Below are 19182 nucleotides of genomic sequence, written 5' to 3' on the forward strand. Positions count from 1 at the left end.
CGCAACCATACTCTTTCTTTTTTCTATTCTACATACTACAGCTGATCATAGAAGATATATGTAGTTAGCATGCAGTAGACACACACTTGGGACATACTTTTACCTATTTATGTCATCATAAAGGCCTAAACTTTGTCTCTTACTTACTCCGACAGATCGCTATTTGTTTTTACACAGTCGATGCCGATGTGATGTCACTTCCGGTGTGCATTGGATTGTGGGTCAGAATCAACCAATAAGCATGCTGATTTCAGCACTAAAAATCCCGCTCTGATGTAGTAGGCATCCAGCTATTTTTAAGCATTCTGCATCTGACCACAATAATTGGGACATCCTAAATCTACCATTCTATATAGCAGGGAAGTATGGGTATTGGAATGCAGGGTTAGTTTTAAGAGCAACAGAATGTTAACTCATTCATCAACTTAATGTTAGCCCAAAACCAATTTTCAAGACATAATGTAACTGTAGATCGGTGTTATATTATCTATACAAATGTTGCTGTTGACATGCGCTGAATCTAGTCGATATTGATCTATAAAAAGATTGTTTGATCTCGCCGTCATTTCACAGTGTTGCACCGACGAAAGGAGACATGCAGGTTCTTGATTTTTGTGCCAGCACATCTGGGAAATGGTTCTATCAATCCACTGATTAATTTGTAATCTAGGGGCATTCTGGTGGAGAATAGAGTTATCATTGGATCATCATGTGCAAGCTTGATCCTGCATCTTGACATGAAGGCTCAGAGAACTACAGAAAGATGTCGGACATGAGCAGCATTCAAACTTTTTCCTTTTTGATCAGGTTTTCTTTCTTTCTTTTGGTCTATTTTATATTCATGTAATTCCCACTCGATCAACCTTTCTCTCTCTATGGCCATTTTTTTTGATGCACCGTCTTCGCTCAAAATGACAAAAATAAGGTAATTCCTTGATCCCTCAGTGACTTTTAGGATGATTTTATCTGACTCCAACATATTACTCTGTTTATTTTTTTTTAAATGAAGCAGTGCCCATTATATTTTGAGTTAATTCTACCTGGATGTTCTGTGAAAGCTCCATAATTTTAATTGGGCTTTTGAAAATGAACAGCGCTATCTGTGTGTGCGTATTCTCTTTGATTACTCGTAAACATAGTGTCTGGACTGAATATTACTTGTATAACGTAAATTAATTTGTTTTATAATTCCTAAACAAACAGGCTGTTTTTAATAAGTAACGCTGACTTATTAGAGCTGCAGATTTCGGTAATTGGCTGCACAATGTACTCTGTACACATTGTCAATTAAATTGTCATTTAAAACAATGTTATTGCAAAAGTAAGTAACAGTTATAGTCAAATACAGCCTTGTGGCTTTAGTCTTGTCTCTCACAAAGACACATTGTCTGTCACACTGTCTTCAGATTGCTTTTCATTTATCTGTGAAACAACATTTAGGGTTCCATTGGTTAACAAGGGGAGCGTTATCATTCGATGACTGAGCTTAGACTGAATATGGACTTTGGCTGGTCTACGGTTGACGTTTGTTTCTGCTGTTCGTCATCATCCCACACCACAAGACATCTTTCAAGGTCCGCCGGGCTCCGCTCGTGCTTGTTTCTGGCCAGTATAAACAGCAACAAATGGCATGCTGTCACTGAGATGTGGTGGTCAACCGTAACGTGACACACCAGAGAGCTATTTTCAAGAAAGTGGGTTCAGAGAAAGAAATGCAATCAGAGCGATTTTCTTGGTCTAGCATCTGACATCCCGCTGACAGTATATCTGCTTAGCTTTGGACCTGGCTCGGGCTTTGTGTGTCTCATTCAGACAGCTTACCGCCTCTCTAAACCTGGCAACACAATGGCTTTGATCTCACAAATGCATAGTAATGACTGGGAATCCGTGCATGTGCAGGACTAATCTAGTTTGGTTTTAAGTGGCAACATGCGACTGGCAACATGTCTCCGAAACGGTAAATTTAGATTGAAGTATTTTTTCTGCATACGCTTTTCCGTTTATCACTCAAGTCCCTTTGAGTCCGTGACTAGGTATGGTCATAGGGCACTTCTTCCCTCCAACCCACATTTCTCCCCCCTCTGTAGATCTTGAATCAGCATCTTGTCACAGCAAATTTGCTGCAGTGGTCACACAGTCTAGTTGGCCCTCTCAGTACAAATAAATATGGGAAACGGAAAAGACCAGAACTCAGGAACAGTCAGTTTATTTTTCAAACCATTACTGTGGTTTCACTCAATAAGTATCTGCTGCGAGATGTTAAGGGTTTTGGGTCAACTTTGGTTTTCCATTGTCATTATGTCCTTTGGTCTGCCTGATGCATTTACCTTTTCCTAATATGGCTTCAGCACTAATAAAGATGCATTGACCGTTGTTTCACTTTCTGGGTTACTTTAAAAGGTCATTTATTTTTCTAATTTTCAGCTTCAAAATTGTTATATGGGTTTCTACTAAGAACCGTTTTCATGGTCTAGTGTCCAAGAAACCCTTTGTATTTATTTAGCCCAATGCCATTTCTAAATCTCCTCTTTCAGCCTCTGTCTGAAACGCTCCATTTTAGAGCATGTCTCTTTAAGCCCCGCCTTCTAAAATGTCCATTGGCTGGTGAAAGATTGTTGCTCGCCGGGCGGCTTTTCTAACGTCTGCCTCTACACTCTTGTCACCACAATCAGCTTTATCCATGTGATCGAATCACAAAAATCAGATGTTAAAGACAAGTGGAAACGGGGTCTAAATGCTGCTTTGATTCTGACTGCCAGTTAGATTCAGCTGGATCTGGGGGTGTTCTTATCACAGGTGGAGGTAATGCTAAATTAGGTTGGTAATGAGGGGACGTCGTTTCTCCCCTTGTGACAACATGAGGTGAGACAAATCTTACTGTGGTTTTCAGAAAGGTGGAGGTGCATGGAGAAAAAGAGAGAGGGGTTGTTTTTTTCACTCTGGGCAGGGACCCATATTAATCTTTCAAAAATAAACATGAAAAGGTGCATTCTGCATAATTGGTGACCTTCAATTATGTTCTATGCTTTACTTTGATGTGGCTGTGTGTCCCAGGAAGTATATATTCGAAAATAACAAAAACAAAATGTCATGGGAATTTTTTTTATTCATTTAAATCACAGGGAAAAACTGTGTCACGACTATTGGAAAAGTCTTGTTGCCTCTCCATAGATTTTATCTTCTCACGTTGTACTAACTACCCACTAAGGACTTGGCAAACTGGAGGATTTTCTATTGATTAGCTGCCTACCTATAACGCACTTCTCCATATAACCGGAAGTTCAGATTTCATCCACTCTAAAGGCATTCTCTGGTTGACAGAGATATGTCTCTCCTATGCCCGTATTAATATAGATGTCTGATTGCCACTGATGACATAATAAATGTACCTTGATTATGGCCCCAGGAGAGGGAAAGCCTTCCTGACCCCTGAACGAGGATTATCTGCGCTTCAGTTGAAGAAGAAGAGTGTAGAATGATTGAGACATCTAAAATAGGGGGTTTAAAGTGAGACAGGGTGAGACGAGCTGGAATGTTGTGTGAAGGTTTCAGGAGGAAATGGATCCTGTGTTGGTTCAATGATTATTGTTAATGAAAGCTGACCAAAAGAGCATGAGCTGGCGTGCTTTAGGACGTCTTGGTTTGAATTTTTCTTATTCTCAATGATTTGCTTTTGCCACAGACTACATTTGAATTCCAACTCACAGTAGGCCTTTGGAGATAGACAACAACAGTTAACAGAGAAAAATGCTGTTCTTTTTCACATTCAGCAGAGAAATCGGACTTGCCATTGCCCTTCTATCCTGATAGGCAACACATACAGTGTCTCACACACACATTCCATCACTGATTGAAACAGTATGTTATTAACCATCTTTAATATATAACATTCAAAAGTCTTTTTTGAAAAAGAAGTTGTTGTTGTTGTTGTTGTTGTTTTTTTGTTTAATCTTCAACCGATTCCTGCTAACTGGCCTTCCCCATATGTGTGCTGTGTCTGTCCGCCAGCCAGAGCAGCTGACTCTGTGGGTTTTCTGATGGGTTCACATGGGTTAAAAGCGTTGATCATGAGCAAGGCGGTGCAGGTCCGCCGCAGGGCTTAACTCCATGACCTTTCACACCATGTGGCCCTCACCCAGCAGACGTCCACTTGACTTTAAGTAAACTATCCACTGCAGCTCCACACAGTCATTTGTAGGGGGTTATCTATTCCAAAGTGATGATGGACATTGGCAGCTTAAATTATCTATGTGACAAATTGAGGAATTTGAATTAATTGCACATCACTTAATTGTGTCTTTTTGATTTGCTAGAAACTCTACACACATTTACATTTATATTCATCAAAAATGTGTGTTATATACTTAAATCGATATAAATTAGACTTGTTGGGAAATGTACTTATTGACTACCATGCCAATAGTTAGGTGAGAAGATTGATGAATCTCTTGTGTCAGCATGGTGAAGCTAGCCGCTTAGCTCAGCACAAAGACTTGACACAGGGCGTAAAGTTAGCCTTGAGTTTTGTCAGGAAATAAGCACTTTTCCTATTGTGTGGATTTAGCAATAAGATTTCAGCCATATAATTGCCCAAATGTATTTGTAATTGTAGCATAAATGGCTATGAGATTACCTAAAACAAAATGCAGCAGTTTACACTGTGCCTTAATCACATTTCGAAAACATGAGCCAGCTGTTGGTAATCCATAACACGTTGTTAGGCAGTGAAAAAGTCGTAGCTCTTATCTTGTTTTGCCTGCTAACAATCAGGTTTTTACACCCAAAGGTTTCTTTAATGTCTCAGTGGAGGGGTTCGCAACAGCTGCTGCTGATAAGAGGGAGAACAGATAAGTGGTGAATGTGTGGAGCATCAGCCATAAACTTGATGAGTTGATCCAGCAGCCAAGGAACAAGGGCATAAGCCAGGTGGATACCCATCCATCAAACCTGGTGAGGGATTGATGCAGACTTTTTAAGGGGTTCACAATTTGAGCTTTCTGTTTGTGTGTGTGTGTGGGGTGTTTTTGTCCGTGCGTGTCTGAATGCTTTGAAGATGGCGATACTCTCCGATTGGTTCACTGAGCTCGTTTTCACTTCCATTACTGTTCTATCATCGTGAAGCAGGATCTTGATGAAAGACCCTCAGCAGACAATTGATCTCAGTAATGATGAAGAGGAGGGGATAGGTCAGACATGCCACTTCTTCTTTCACAGGATTTTCTTGGAGTAGTTTGCCGGAGTGAGGGCCAATCACATCGTTGCAGTCTGACGGGCTAGTTAGACGTGTCGTGTAATGGATTGTTCTTAAAAGGCTCTTAAAAAACGGTATGGTGTGCATCAGCCAATTATGCAAAAGAGGCTGTGTGTGACCAGAGAATAGAGTGCTTTCTCCAAACTAATTAATTACATTTCTCTCTGAGCTCTTTCCAATTCATTTTGCCAAAACACTTCCGTAGCGGATGTAAAAAAAAAGAGAAGAAAAAAACGATTTAGATTGAGTTTTCTTCCCAGTCAATTCATTCTAATCAATTGTTGGGGTGGGGGAAAGGCAGGCAAAACTAGGGATTCTGTAATTGGCCTGTTTTGCATTTGATCTCCAAGGATATTTTATTCACACGCTTGCCTTATAAAGGCTAAATTGTTTCAATTCTGAACTGATTGCGCAAGAAACACAAAAGGCAAGGGAGAAAAAAGCAATGCCCTCTTGCCTCCTGCGGGGTTCTGCTAAACCACTTATTATAAACTAAACTGGATTATAGACAAAAGACACAAAGCTGGAATGCCTTGGTTTTTCCTGCATAATAGAGCTATAGCACCCGGGGAGCTGTTGAACTTGTGCTTTTGAAGGTTAGAAACACAAACTGCAGCCACATTAGGGAGGATGCATATGTGTGTTTATTCAACAGATAATAGGATTAGGTTTCAGGTTGTCCCTGCGGTCCCCCAGAACATCCCTAGAGCACTTCCTGTTTGCTTGCTGCCAATATACTTTCAGATTTATTTACCTTTAGAAAGTCAAAACAGTAGGCAAAGTAGGAGTAGACAGGTTACAAATGTGTGCTGAAGTGCAATCAAAGGATTGTTCTCCGTCCTCAATACTGCTCCAAAGACCTCATTCCCTCACGGTATAAGGGGAAATATGGAAGTGCAGCACAAAAATGTAAATGAAACACCGCCTCTGTCCTCGACATATGGATGTGGTTTAAGGCCATGGTGTCTTGAGTGTGTGCTGCGCCTGGGAAGAGTCAGGATGACATATCTGTTGTCACAGAGCCAGGTATGACTAAGTACAATATGGGACCGGTGCAAGGTTGTTGTCAGCGTCGGCATTTTCAGGTCTTCAGAGGTGTATACACACAAAGATGAAACATGCATGCCAACTGGTATGCCCTACTGACAGTGGCCTCATAACAGCGGGCGAAAAGCAGCTTTGCGGAATCAAAAAAATCAGCCCAGAAATAGCACAGGAATGAACCTGGCCCAGTGCCCCATCTACCCAATTTGGGATGATCTGTTTGCTCCGAAACAGAGGAAGCTTTTCTTTCAGTGTCTCCTCAAGAGTTCCATGAGTTTACTTTGAGGTGGTGTCTCATAAGCCAGTGTCCGGGACAGGGAAGTGACTTGAGAGAGCCTCTTTAATCCAGGCTGGATCTCCCTGGAGCAGTGATTGAGATGACTATTAACAGTGCTCAGCTATAGCCGCTCTGGCAAAGTCAGCACAAAGTACAGCCCCTGGGTCCCACCGAGCAATTTAGTCTTTCTTCATGTCTTTGTGTGAGTTTCTGCTCACCTGCTAAGATTAGAAAGTGGCCACAGGACCTCGGTTTGCGCCGCTCAAGTGATTTGAGGGATGGACTCAAAAGTGAACATTGAAACCTGCTGTGTGAGATTTGATGGGGGAGGGGATGATCTGTATCCAACCGTCAAAGAGTGCATATGAAGTTCAGATGACAGATTTTTTAGCTTTGCTTGGAAGGAGTGTTACTTCTGGAGGGTAAAAGCCACTGGTGTAAGGTTTACTGTGGGAGAATGATTTTCCTGTTTGTTGCAAACTATTTGATGAGCACATATAGTCAATTGTGCACCCATGTCCAAACACCTGTGAGATGATAAGATTGATACCACTCTCATGTCTCTACAAATAATACTGTATATCTTTAGCCAGCCGCAGGTTATCTTAGATCAGCAAAAAGAAACACAGGGGAACTGCTATCTATCTGAAGGTAACTACCTCTGACTACCAACATCTCTCAAGCTCACAAATTAGCACATTAGTCTGTATCTTGTTTGTTTAATCTGTACAGAAACCAGGGTATGCAAATCTTGCATGTTTCCACGGAGGGTTGTACAGCATGCCAGAATTTCTTATGCCAACTCTATGCTAAGTGCTGCTGGCTTGAGCTTTCTATTTTCACACATGAGAGGGCTATTGGTCCTCTCATCTTAACTCTCAGCAAGAATAACAACAAATCAAAATGTTATGGAAAATAATTAGTATTTTCTGTATCTATAAAGTGTGGTCCTTTTTGTTGTGTTTATGTTTGTATAAAGCACGGCTTGGTGAACAAGCAATCAGCAGGAACACAGATGCTGCATTCCCGTGTGTCAGTGAGGGCTAATTAAAATGATCCATCGGTATGGTATTAACCTTTGTTTGACAGGAAGTGAAGCTCATTTACCTTTTTTTTTCGTACTGGATCATTTGAACATAATGTTTTGCTTTATGGCCCAATTGCTGTTCTAGACTTTCACCTGAACTGACAAAGTGTCTGTCCGTCCACTTTAATCACTTGTATTTTCACAAGACAAACCCCCACTTCGGTCCCGTTTTTGGAATGTCTATCTGTGTTATCAGTAGTATCTGTATATACCGACAGATGTTAGTACTTTTCTCTTTTAGTTTTTTTAGTAACATTGAGATACTGTGATTTTTGGGCAAGGAATCCATTGTTTTATATTCAGTTGCCTAGCTGTGGATTTGTTGTGTTTTTGTTAGCACCCGTCATTCCAGTGGGATGGGTTCCAGCTAGAATCGATTAATTGTGGCTGATATGGTCTTTTCCTGCTGAGCACCTTGAGTATACTCTTAATTTATTCTTCTTTGATAATACAATATATAAGAATATAAAAAACTAAATAATTATGTCCTTATTTATATTATTTACTGTATAAATGATCTTAGTTTGTAATTTACAGTCTTCCTTTGGGATTCTTAGGGAGCTGATGGTGATACCTTTGGCTGCTCGAATTAATGAGAAATGTTGATGTGGATTGAAACGGGTGACCTTTGGTTGCCAAGCGACTGAATAATGTCTTATAGGGGTGGCATATCCTCATGAAAGGCTGTTGTCAGATCTCCCCCTTAGCTTTTGACAGAGCTGACCTTATATAACTTGCTGTGTTTTTATGATATTAAAAAAATGCTACAGATATTGTTATATTTAGCTACAAAGTGTTTTACTTTAGCCACAAATTTCTGATGGATTTATTTATTTTCTTGCTGTAAAAACATGGTCAGTAAGCACATACTGAACAACATAGGAACTATGTATTGATTGCATTGTGTTGTCAGGTTTTGCACTACACACCACTGCAAATGTTGTAATTAGTTGATTGCTTATCATTTTCACGGTTGTGTGTTGTCATGGTGATGTCTCCCTTCTTTCCAGTCTCATTTCCTGTTGCCCTATTGTTGGGCTTTGGCCTTTTGCATTAGCAGTGATCACAAGCAGATAACAAAGCTTCCCCCCTGAAGTCAAATGTCTCCAGAGATTACTGAAACCTCCATTCACTGATGCAATCTGTAAATGACGATGAACAGACGAAGAAATCAATAGAACACCCCCAAAGCGGTGTTCGTATTAAGTTTATGGTCACAGATGAGACATGCTTGTTCCCTTTGGCATGAGGGTGATTAGGAAAAATCACATTCACTGGAATGAAGATAATGTGAGGTTAGCATGTGATGCCATGGGTTTGAGTTTAAATAATGAAAATCATTACACATGAGGAAGCATCTAGGACTGTGTTGCCATGGACATCAAGATTCACCCTGGTGTGACTGATGGAACAAGACATTTCTGCACAGATGTATTGATTTTCCATTTTTTTATGCATTTTGGAGCACAGTGCATGTTTATACTTCAGGACACAAGTGGACCTTGCTGTGCATGCTCTAGCAGCAGCTGCCGAAAATCTTTCAATTTTTATAAGTTGGATTTTCAAAAGGAACGAAAATAAAAAAGGGTGAATTTATCCTAACACTGGGACGTGCTCCCTGGGAAATATGTCCAGTAATTGTTCAATGCTCTGCCAGCAAAGTATTGAACAACCAAACACATCATTATGAATAGTTCCTAATTGTTTCCTCACAGCATTTTGGAAAGTGTTCAATATCAAGTCAATATGATGAATGGATTTCATATAGTTGTTTGTTTTGATTTGTCCTCGAAGAAAAAAATGCGCATGAATAGAAAGTCATGATACAAGGTTGCCTTCATTTATAAAAAGTCAATGAATTGATTCAGTGTTGAAGTGCTGGCTTTAATAGCAGTTAACGTGCCATTTCCTCTTCTTGGACGACTGAATGAGTACAGAGAAAATGAGGGCAATGAACTGATTGGTTCTCGTTTGCAGGTTTCCGAAAAAGATCACAACCGCTAAAAACACAACTTTTGGGTGAAACACACTTCAAAGCCACTCTACTTAGTCACCATCTTTTCTTTCTAAATTGTCCTTGAACGCTCATTCTGTTCCAAATGGCATTACGCAGCTCCTGAGTCATGGCCATGCACTCGCCATGTATATTAATGTTGAGAGTTAAAGTCATGTGAGATCATGTGTTCCTTTGATCACTTTGGAGTCAATGTAAAGATCTAAGAGTCATAACTGTTACAACCGCCCAGGTTTGGCCTGATGCTCTCATACAGTATGTGTATTATATATTTTTCCAACATTCCATTCCATACTAGTAGATTGGAGGTTTGATCGAAGTTTCTGTGTTTGCTTTTTTCTTTTCAGAGGAAGAACGTCCACCTGCTGCTGAATGTGTTTTTGCTGGCGGCCTGGGGAGTGGTGCTGTTAGTCGGTCGTTTCTACTGGATGGGCAACAAACCGCCCAACTTCTCCAACTCTGACAACCCCGCAGCAGATGCACCCTCGCTCCTCACCAGGACCCTTACCTTTTTCTACTTGCCTGCCATGAACTTTTGGCTTCTCCTTTGCCCGGACACACTCAGCTTTGATTGGTCCATGGACGCCTTGCCTCTGATCAGGAGCCTTGCTGATTGGAGGAGCTTTCACACCGTAGCCTTCTACCTTGGATTGCTCTCGCTGGCTTGGTTCAGCTTGCGCATGCACCAGACGACTAAGGCCAAGGAAACCAATGGCAAAGCGCACCATTACACCAATGGCAGGAATGGTACCAGCAATGGAAACGGTTACCAACACAACCATCATGAACATACAAACAATTCACACACAGACGCTCACATCGACGGTGCACAAAACGGTACCAAAAAGCACTACGAGAGCAGGACTTCACTGCCCACTTCTGAAAATGTTGTGGTGTTCTCTCTAGGCCTGTTGGCTATCCCTTTCCTCCCTGCCACAAACCTGTTTTTCTATGTGGGCTTTGTGATAGCAGAGAGAGTACTGTACATCCCCAGCATGGGCTTCTGTTTGCTGGTGGCGGTGGGGGCGAGGGCTCTCTACGTCCGTCTGAGACGCAGGTCCTCCAGGACCATGTTGGTCTACTGCAGCGCTGCTCTGGTGCTGGTGTTTGGGGCCAAAACTGTTCTGAGGAACCGGGACTGGCAGAATGAGGAGATGCTCTACAAGTCAGGGATCTATGTCAATCCTGCTAAAGGTAAGGACGCATGCTCTCCATCATCTGCACATACCAGGTTGTCTGTAGTTTAATACGCATTTCCATACCAAAACCTCTTTCACCCATCATATTTAGTTGTCTGAATAAAGAGCAAGGTTTTGAATTTTAATCTGATAATGTTCCACTACTGCGGCACTGAATAATTTTTAACAAAAGTTGCTTCATAATGTCCTCTCCTTATCACTCTACATTAGCACAGAATATGCAAGTACTCACAAGTTGAGGTCAGTGCCCAAGAAGCAAGATGAGAATGGTGGTAGTTTTACTAATCTCGGCTAAAGTTCTTCTTAAAAACATGGGGTTTTACTGTTGTACCTCTTTATCTCACATCTTCTTATACCGAATCTGTGTAAGGACACCAGATGCCCTGTCTCACTTGGAAGGACACCACCGCCCGTCTCTGATTGGCACCTCTAACTACAGATAAAATATTCAGTCGCCTTCACTTCCAAGGTCATCAGGCACAGATTCCTATCCAAAGCAAAGTTCTGTGAGGAGGGAAGCGGGGCAGGGCACTCAGCAGGACATGTTGTGTTAGCTAATTTCCCTTTCAGATTCTGCAGTGGAGCTGAGGCATGACAGCTGTTTGTCTTGGCAGGCCATCGGCCTAACAGAGCAGCAGCACCGTCCCCAAATCACATTCATTATAGCTTATATGAGATTTCAGGAGAACCCAACATCAAAGACAGACACACACCCCGCGGATAATTTGAACTGTGAAATTCCAGGACGCACAAAGCAAGTCATTCCTGTAAAATAAACTTCATAAATGCGTGCATAACGGGAAGCACAGTTGAATGAAGGAAGCTTTGGGTTGTTTTTCTGCTTGTTTATACTGCATATATTCTTCTGGGATTACATAGAGGATTTGACTAAATACTGTAAATACGTTGATTAAAGGCACACTGCATATTTTAGCACTTAAAAGGTGTGTCAACAAAATCAGCTTGAGCCAGGATCTTATCGTTCTTCCTATTCAATGTGACGTGTGGAGATGCATGAAGAAACAAGATATTTGACCATACCAGTGTTATACTAGTGTTATTATATACATTATATTATATTACCTGAGCCCTGTGCATTTATGTCATACCACTTGTTTTTGATTTTGTGTGCTGTCTACATAGACTATTAATGACCTTCGAAACAGAATGTTCCATAGCAACCAGCACTGGCTACTGTTTGATATTCTTTTATTTTCTTTGTGTTCTCAAATTTTTTTTTTCACACTCCAACATTCTCTGCAAAAACGAAACAAAAGCTCTTTGCAACCTTATTTCACCTGTCAGTTACTTCACTCTGCCATTCAGCGCTAATGCCATTAGCTGTGCAATAGCACTATGGTGGTCTTCCTTTCATACACGCTGTCATTGTAATAAGTGGTGGTATTGGCACAAACCTCCCATGGTGTGTCTTCTCTCTTTAACCGTAAGGTCTTGGTGTACTAGCTTAACAAATAGCACCGAACCCATGTCAGTAAGTGGCCGTGAATACCAAAAGAAAATGATGGCTGTCCTTTAAGAGCATTTTAAGGGCCTGAAAGAAATGCTATGAACAAAAGGTTGCCACACATTTCCTTCAATTTTTTTCTTGTCAGCATGGGGAAACCTTGGAAATGTCCTGAAGAGCCAGGGAAAGATGGAGGAGGCTGAACAAGCGTACCGAAATGCCCTCTACTACCGCAGCAACATGGCGGACATGCTGTATAACCTGTGAGTTTGTGTCTTATGGCTTTTTTGTGTGGTCACTGATATTGCCTTGTCCTTAATGCTAATTTTTAACGGTTGACGTTTAGTATTTGTTGAAATCAAATGTGCTATTATACCTGTATACTAGTGTGTCCACTCATTGTAATTCCAATGTCTTAGGAGTGGGTGTGTGCCCAAATGGATGAGTTTTCCTTTTATACACGCGTCTGTCCATTGATCAGAGCTTTTCCTCCAGAAGGAAGTGCCCTCTTGTCTTGTACTCCCCAGAGTGCTGTCTGTCAGGCAGGGTTATTAATGATGCTGTTTTAGCCCGAGGGGCGACACACACAAAAGATCTACAGCCAACACTGACAGTGCACTCACATCCATAGTGGTTTTTCTAAGATCTAAGTATTCCCCATTGGGTTTCATCAGCTGCCCGTGTCCCTTGCCTAATCCTTTACTGAGACTTTTCAACTTTAAAACATCCCCTATTTTGAGTTGTGGAAGCTTTTAACTCTTTCCTTTTTGTCTGCTTGCAGCGGTTTGCTGCTACAAGAGAGCAACAAGTTCTCCGAGGCGCTCCACTACTATAAGCTGGCCATTGGGAGCCGGCCAACTCTGGCTTGTAAGTACAGCTCTTCTCCTCTCTTTCTTTTTTTTTTTTTTTTGTATTGACAATCTCCAGCTCTTGCGGTTGTGACTGTGTGCTGTGTCCAGGCAACAGTGAACACAGGCTGTGGTTATGTGAAAAAAGGAGAGGAATGGGTGGCAAAGGGCAGTTGGGTATACGGCTGAATTCAACATTCAACACAGCTGTCAAAGCCCAGGTCGTGTCAACAGATCACGCAAGAATGATGTCATTTGTTATTAATTCAGGGCCCGCGACACCCTCATTTAGCCGACTTCTTTCTCTCTGTTTTTCAGTGCCTCTCTCTCTCTCTCTCTCACTCTTTTTCCACAGTTCTCCTGCTCTGTTTTATTAAATTACAATGTTTTTAATGCGGTGTCGTCTCCGGCAGGCTCTCTCTCTGATGAGTACAAATGGCTCACAATCTTACCTGATCATGCACTAAATTAGCTCCCCATTGTTCTAGGCATCAATCAATGACAGACACACAGAGAATCTTAAACGTCGTCTCCTTCCCCCGGATTAATTATAGAGCCCTAATCGAGATCGCGGTGAGACTAGAAAAGTTCCATTTAGCGAGCAAATTACTCAATCTGTTGCGGCCGATAACGAGGTTAATTAATTACATTAAGCAGCAGACACACGTTGAAAGGCAGAATAAGAATGTGACAGTTTACAGCGTTCTCCAAGGTTACTCCATTACTCACTGCCTAATTTGGAGCTAACTAGCGCAAACTTTAGCTTTTTTTTTCATTTATTATGCAGAGCCATCCTGGTTTGTGATAAAGTGCTATTGATTTCCGTCACGTTTTTTTTTTTTTTTTTTAGACAGAAAATCAGTTTAAATGGCTGATGAAATTGGAAAATTGGAGTCACTTTTATGTGACTGGGTTTTTCTTATCTGTTCTGCTTTCAGTGTAGAGCAGTGCTATGGAAAAAAAAGGTCTCATTGAACATTGAATGCAATACTATGTGGGACAGATAAGATTGTGAGGCGTACGGATGTGGAATAAAATAATTTGCCCCTTTTAAGATAACGCGTTCCAAGGACAGAAGCGGAAGGAAAGATTGTTTGGAGAGGAAAAAGGGCCTTTTGATTATCAACCGTTTGATTTGGTTATACGTCAGCAGCCTATAGAAGAACCTTCCAGATTGATCTGCTGTATCGACATAATGTATTCCAAACAGACAGACCTTATAGGGAGTTGTTTAGAAAAGGCAGATCCACAGAGACTAATTACACCCTGGCTGCATATTGATCACTGGGATGCTTGGTCTTTGACAGCTCAAGGAAAGGTTAACAAGTATTCAAAGTATCTCACAGGATCCATGCAAAGGTCAAACATGTAATACAGTGTGGTGTTAATAGGACCAACAGTGGCTTATTGCTCCGTTTCAAAGGTGGATTGCATATATAAATGGTCATTACTCATCTTTTTATACCCAGAGAGACAGACTATTTCACCACATGGTATTGGTTATACATATAGGTTTGTCTGAAAAAAGCCTTTAATGCTGTTAGGAGAGCGATACACACACACATACACACACTCGAACATCCAATCTGCCCTGCCTGAACTAACACCAATGTATTTTCCCACGACAGCGGCCTATTTGAACACAGGGATCATCTTGATGAATCAGGCTCGCCTAGATGAGGCCAAGCGCACCTTCCTGACCTGCGCCGACATCCCCGATGAGAACCTGAAGGACCCACACGCCCACAAGAGCTCAGTCACCAGCTGCCTGTACAACCTGGGCAAGCTGCTCCACGAACAAGGACACCAGGAGGTAAGATGGCACAAAAATAGATTTCCACATTTTTTGCTGAGTAAAATCCCTCAGAGATGCATGTGTGCTTTTTAAAGCATTTTCATTTTACCATGAAGAAATGTAAATATCTTTACAAACTGCCGAGTCAGGCAATTTCTCAGTGAATTATTTGAACACATCCAGGGCCACTGTACTAGATGCGCCTGTACAATCTGTTTTGCCATATGTTTTAGCACTGAGGTCATAGTTAAAGGTGGTATTCTACGGGAATGCATTACATTAGAAATATTCTGTTGGGGGGGAGGAGGGGACAACAAAATAGAAAACACCTCTCAATGTAATTTAATCCAGCACCACCCAACCTTTAACTGTGACCTAAATTATAAATGTATGATTAAACACGTTTCTGACTGTGTCAACAAACACTTGAATACTGTGGCCAGTGTACTTTGGCTTATATTTGTGTATTTTAAAACATATCTACACACTTGTAACAAACTCCCCCATTGCTTACAAAAGAGTTCAAAGACTGCATCTTTACAGTACATGCTGGAAAAAGTATTAACATTGTGAATTGGGATAAATTGCATGCGGTTTCCTACGCAGCCTTCTGTGGGGGACTGAGAAAATGCTCAGTTTTAAATGGACATGCTCTAAACTTGCTTGTTTCATCGGGGGGCAAGGTTGTGTTTAGTGCAGTTAATCCTCCGGCTGTTTCTAACAAATTCACTTTCTTTTATTCCCACTAAAGACCTCCAGTGCTGGCTAAAGGGAACTGCTTTTCCAAATGCCGCACATTTATACTGTACACAAGCACTGATGCTGCTGATTCAATCAGGTTTTGAAGCGGTGGTACTGCAGATTCAATAAAGGCATTTCTAAGTTGTTGGCATGTTGAAGAAAGAGAGCAGTCCCACTTCCTCCGACCACAACATTTGCCTCAGCATTAAAGTAGTTCCAGCTCCTTATGCTATTTGAATTCACAGGGAATCTGAGGTGAATCGCTGGACGCATACACTCCCACACATACCCGAGTCAATATGGTGATGCGTCTCTAGTCGTCTTAACAGGCATGACACTGAGGATAGACCCTTTCTGCACTAGTCTGTACTAAACCAGCCTTAGCACGACCCCTGATTCCACGCTGCATTCACGGTGTCAGGGCCCCCGGCTGCAGTGGGAGGAATGACTAGTTTACTCCAGTTTTATTCTGGCGGGCTCTCTCTCTCTCCACTCTCTTGCTAATGCAAACATCCCCCACCTTCTTTCTCTTTTATTTGTTTCATTCACAGGAGGCCCTCACAGTGTTTAAAGAAGCAATACACAAAATGCCAAGACAATTTGCACCGCAGAGCCTCTACAACATGATGGGTAAGAGCTGCTTTTGTTTTACTAAGGACATAAGATCTGTTGTTCTTTTTTAAGTCCGGGAAAAAATAACAGATAGTCGAAATGAGGTTGCAGGGGTTGTTTTCGGGGGGCTATTTTATTTTGGAGGAACCGGCTGCCATACATCATGCGGGTTTGTTTTACTCTTATCTTCTGGGTTATTTGTTTATCTGATTGATACAAAAAAAAATGATGTTTCCTCTAGGCAGCCACCGTCTTAACCGAAACCAATTTTTCATTAAACACTAGGGATTAGTAATTGCAAGTAAGACCATTGTTTAACACGTGCAGCTTTGAATGCAGGATAGGCTAGTGCTCACAAATACCCACTGTGGAGCAGGAACACCTCCCCCCCACCACCACCCCAGAAAAGCAGGTTAAAATCCCTTGTTTGAGTTGAAGTTGGAACAAAAGCAACAGAAAGATTGTTGTAAGTGGTTGTAGATTTCTTTTATACAGTTATACTGGTGCTGTGAAAATTCAGAAATGAATTCCAGTTGTGAATCCTAAACCTTTAGGGTTAACTGTAAGCCCTTACTCAATAAATACAATAAGTACCGGAAATATTGGCAAAGTTCACTCACTTTCCATGGTCTATAGTGTTAAGGTTAAGCCAGGTTTACAATATGCTCCCAAAAGCTTTACGAAGTGTTAGAATTAATTAAATTGCTGAATTTTCATTCATGGCATTTATGTCAGTGAAAAAACCTTTTTTGAGAAACTTTATTTGAGTGAACGCTGTAAAATATAATTTTTTACCAGTTACACCAGCATATTAATTACTGTTCATTTTATTTTCACTACAAGAACAACCTTGTTACATTACAGCTGTAGAACAGCTGCTTTTGGGCTCATTATATAGCTGCTCTCTCTTTGCTCTTTTTCTCTCTTACACACATGCAGCTACTTACAGAAACACACACACACACACACACACACACACACACACACACACACACACACACACACACACACACACACACACACACACACACAAACTTGAAACCTGGGCGCCGTCTGTAATCCAGACTTGGTAGAGCCACACAGGTTCACTTATGCGTCGGCGAAATTCAATTTGACAGAGCTACCGAGTTTATGTCAAAATGTTGATGAAAGCTCCAGTCAGCATTAAGGAGCGGCACTGCGCCTGTAACCAGGGGCACCGTGCCAGAGATCTGTGATTTTTCTGCAGCTTAGCGTCGTTTCCCCCTCGCTGCACTGATTTGCACACTTGGCCCACCTGCACAAAGTACCGTATATGTTTCCAGCTCCCAGCCTCTGGTAGTGCTGCTGCTCTGGGGCTTTTCATCAGAGGTGGACCTGGGTGGTAATCTGCACCCTGCCGGTCTCGCTCCAACACTCCCTAGTGGGCCGCTGGAATGTTCCACTTTGAGAAGCCCGTTCTTATTCCATGTCACTTCTAATTGCACGTCGATGTTTGTGCTAATCTCATTCAGAGGTCTGCTGCCAAGGAGGTGGGAAAAAAAGTGTTTTTTTTTGCTCCATCAACAAATGAAGAGGTCATGTCAAAACAGACCTTTACATAGATAATTTTATTTTTTTAAATAGTGCAATGCCGTGGGCTGGTGGTAAATCTCTGAAATCCATATAATCCATCCTGTCTTTTATTAACACGTGGAGGATTTGTTAAACTCAAGTTATTTTAGCTATTTAAAAAAAAAGAAAAGGAAGAAACTTGCAGTGCTGGCAATTTTTTTGCGCTTGTCAAGAAGAATAAAAATCTCAGTTGGGGTTGAAAAAAACTGACAAGCTGCCCAAGGGAATACAGCATAGGAATCTTTTTTTAAGAATCTGATTTGAGATATCATCTAATCCATCCTTTTTGCTCAATTTGATTTTAACTGTTGACAAGGGCTTCCTTTGATTACGTAGCTACAAATTCATTCCAGCACTTCAATATGAAACATAAGGCTGTACTGATGTTTATCATCTTAAAAATATATTCTCCAGTCTTACTTTACATCTCATGAGGGGAAGCTCTCAAACCTGGAGCTTTCATTGTTTTCAAAATAAAAGGAAGTTGGGTCTTAAATTTGATGTGGTTAACACGGTTACATATTAAGATACATCATTACACGGCGTTATCGCTCATTCACATCAAAAGGAAAACGCCTAATCATTAAAAAGGTCCCAGAGGTGTGTGTGTGTGTGTGTGTGTGTGTGTGTGTGTGTGTGTGTGTGTGTGTGTGTGTGTGTGTGTGTGTGTGTGTGTGTGTGTGTGTGTGTGTGTGTGTGTGTGTGTGTGTGTGTGTGTGTGTGTGTGTGTGTGTGTGTGTGTGTGTGTGTGTGTGTGTGTGTGTGTGTGTGTGTGTGTGTGTGTGTGTGTGTGTGTGTGTGAGAGAGAGAGACTCACACACCTGTTGCTTATCACAGTTTCCGATCAGGGTATAGTGATTAGTCCTAATCCCCACGGAATGTAAAGTTGTAGTCCGCTCCAGCCTCAACAACTTGTCCACTGAAATAGGAGCCATGTAACCGAGTTCTGGTTAAATTTGTACAACTGGAAGACATTCATTCCCTTCAAACCTCAATTCTCTATGATGTCGCTGTTTTGTGTCCAATTACCAGCTGATGTTGTCAGATTCGTGCTAATGCAAGTGTTATTGGACGGCTATGAAAGAGCGGTTCTTGTTTGTTCAGGTGTGAGCATGCAGAAGGGGTCAGATCGTGCACTGGGGGAGGTATCGGATGATGTGTGACGGATCACAGGGAGCGAGGGAGTGTGTTATGAGTAATGTGATCAAATATTTGTTTTTTCTAGCCACACGCTGAACACAGGCTTTCTTCAGTTG

General features: G+C 41.5%; 1 protein-coding gene across 2 annotated transcripts in view; it reads left to right on the top strand.

The window, feature by feature from the left end:
* The window catches only part of tmtc2b (transmembrane O-mannosyltransferase targeting cadherins 2b), a 94572-nt gene that overhangs the window by 52477 nt on the left and 22913 nt on the right, over positions 1–19182 (top strand). For both annotated transcript variants that reach the window (XM_080028013.1, XM_080028014.1), the window contains exons 3-7: positions 10021–10867; positions 12486–12600; positions 13119–13204; positions 14814–14998; positions 16273–16351. In XM_080028013.1, coding sequence (XP_079884139.1) covers positions 10021–10867; positions 12486–12600; positions 13119–13204; positions 14814–14998; positions 16273–16351 — 1312 coding nt within the window. The remainder of the gene's footprint in view (positions 1–10020; positions 10868–12485; positions 12601–13118; positions 13205–14813; positions 14999–16272; positions 16352–19182) is intronic.

The sequence above is a fragment of the Ammodytes marinus genome (assembly GCF_949987685.1).
Source record: "Ammodytes marinus genome assembly, chromosome: 5".
NCBI classification, from domain to species: Eukaryota; Metazoa; Chordata; class Actinopteri; order Uranoscopiformes; family Ammodytidae; genus Ammodytes; species Ammodytes marinus.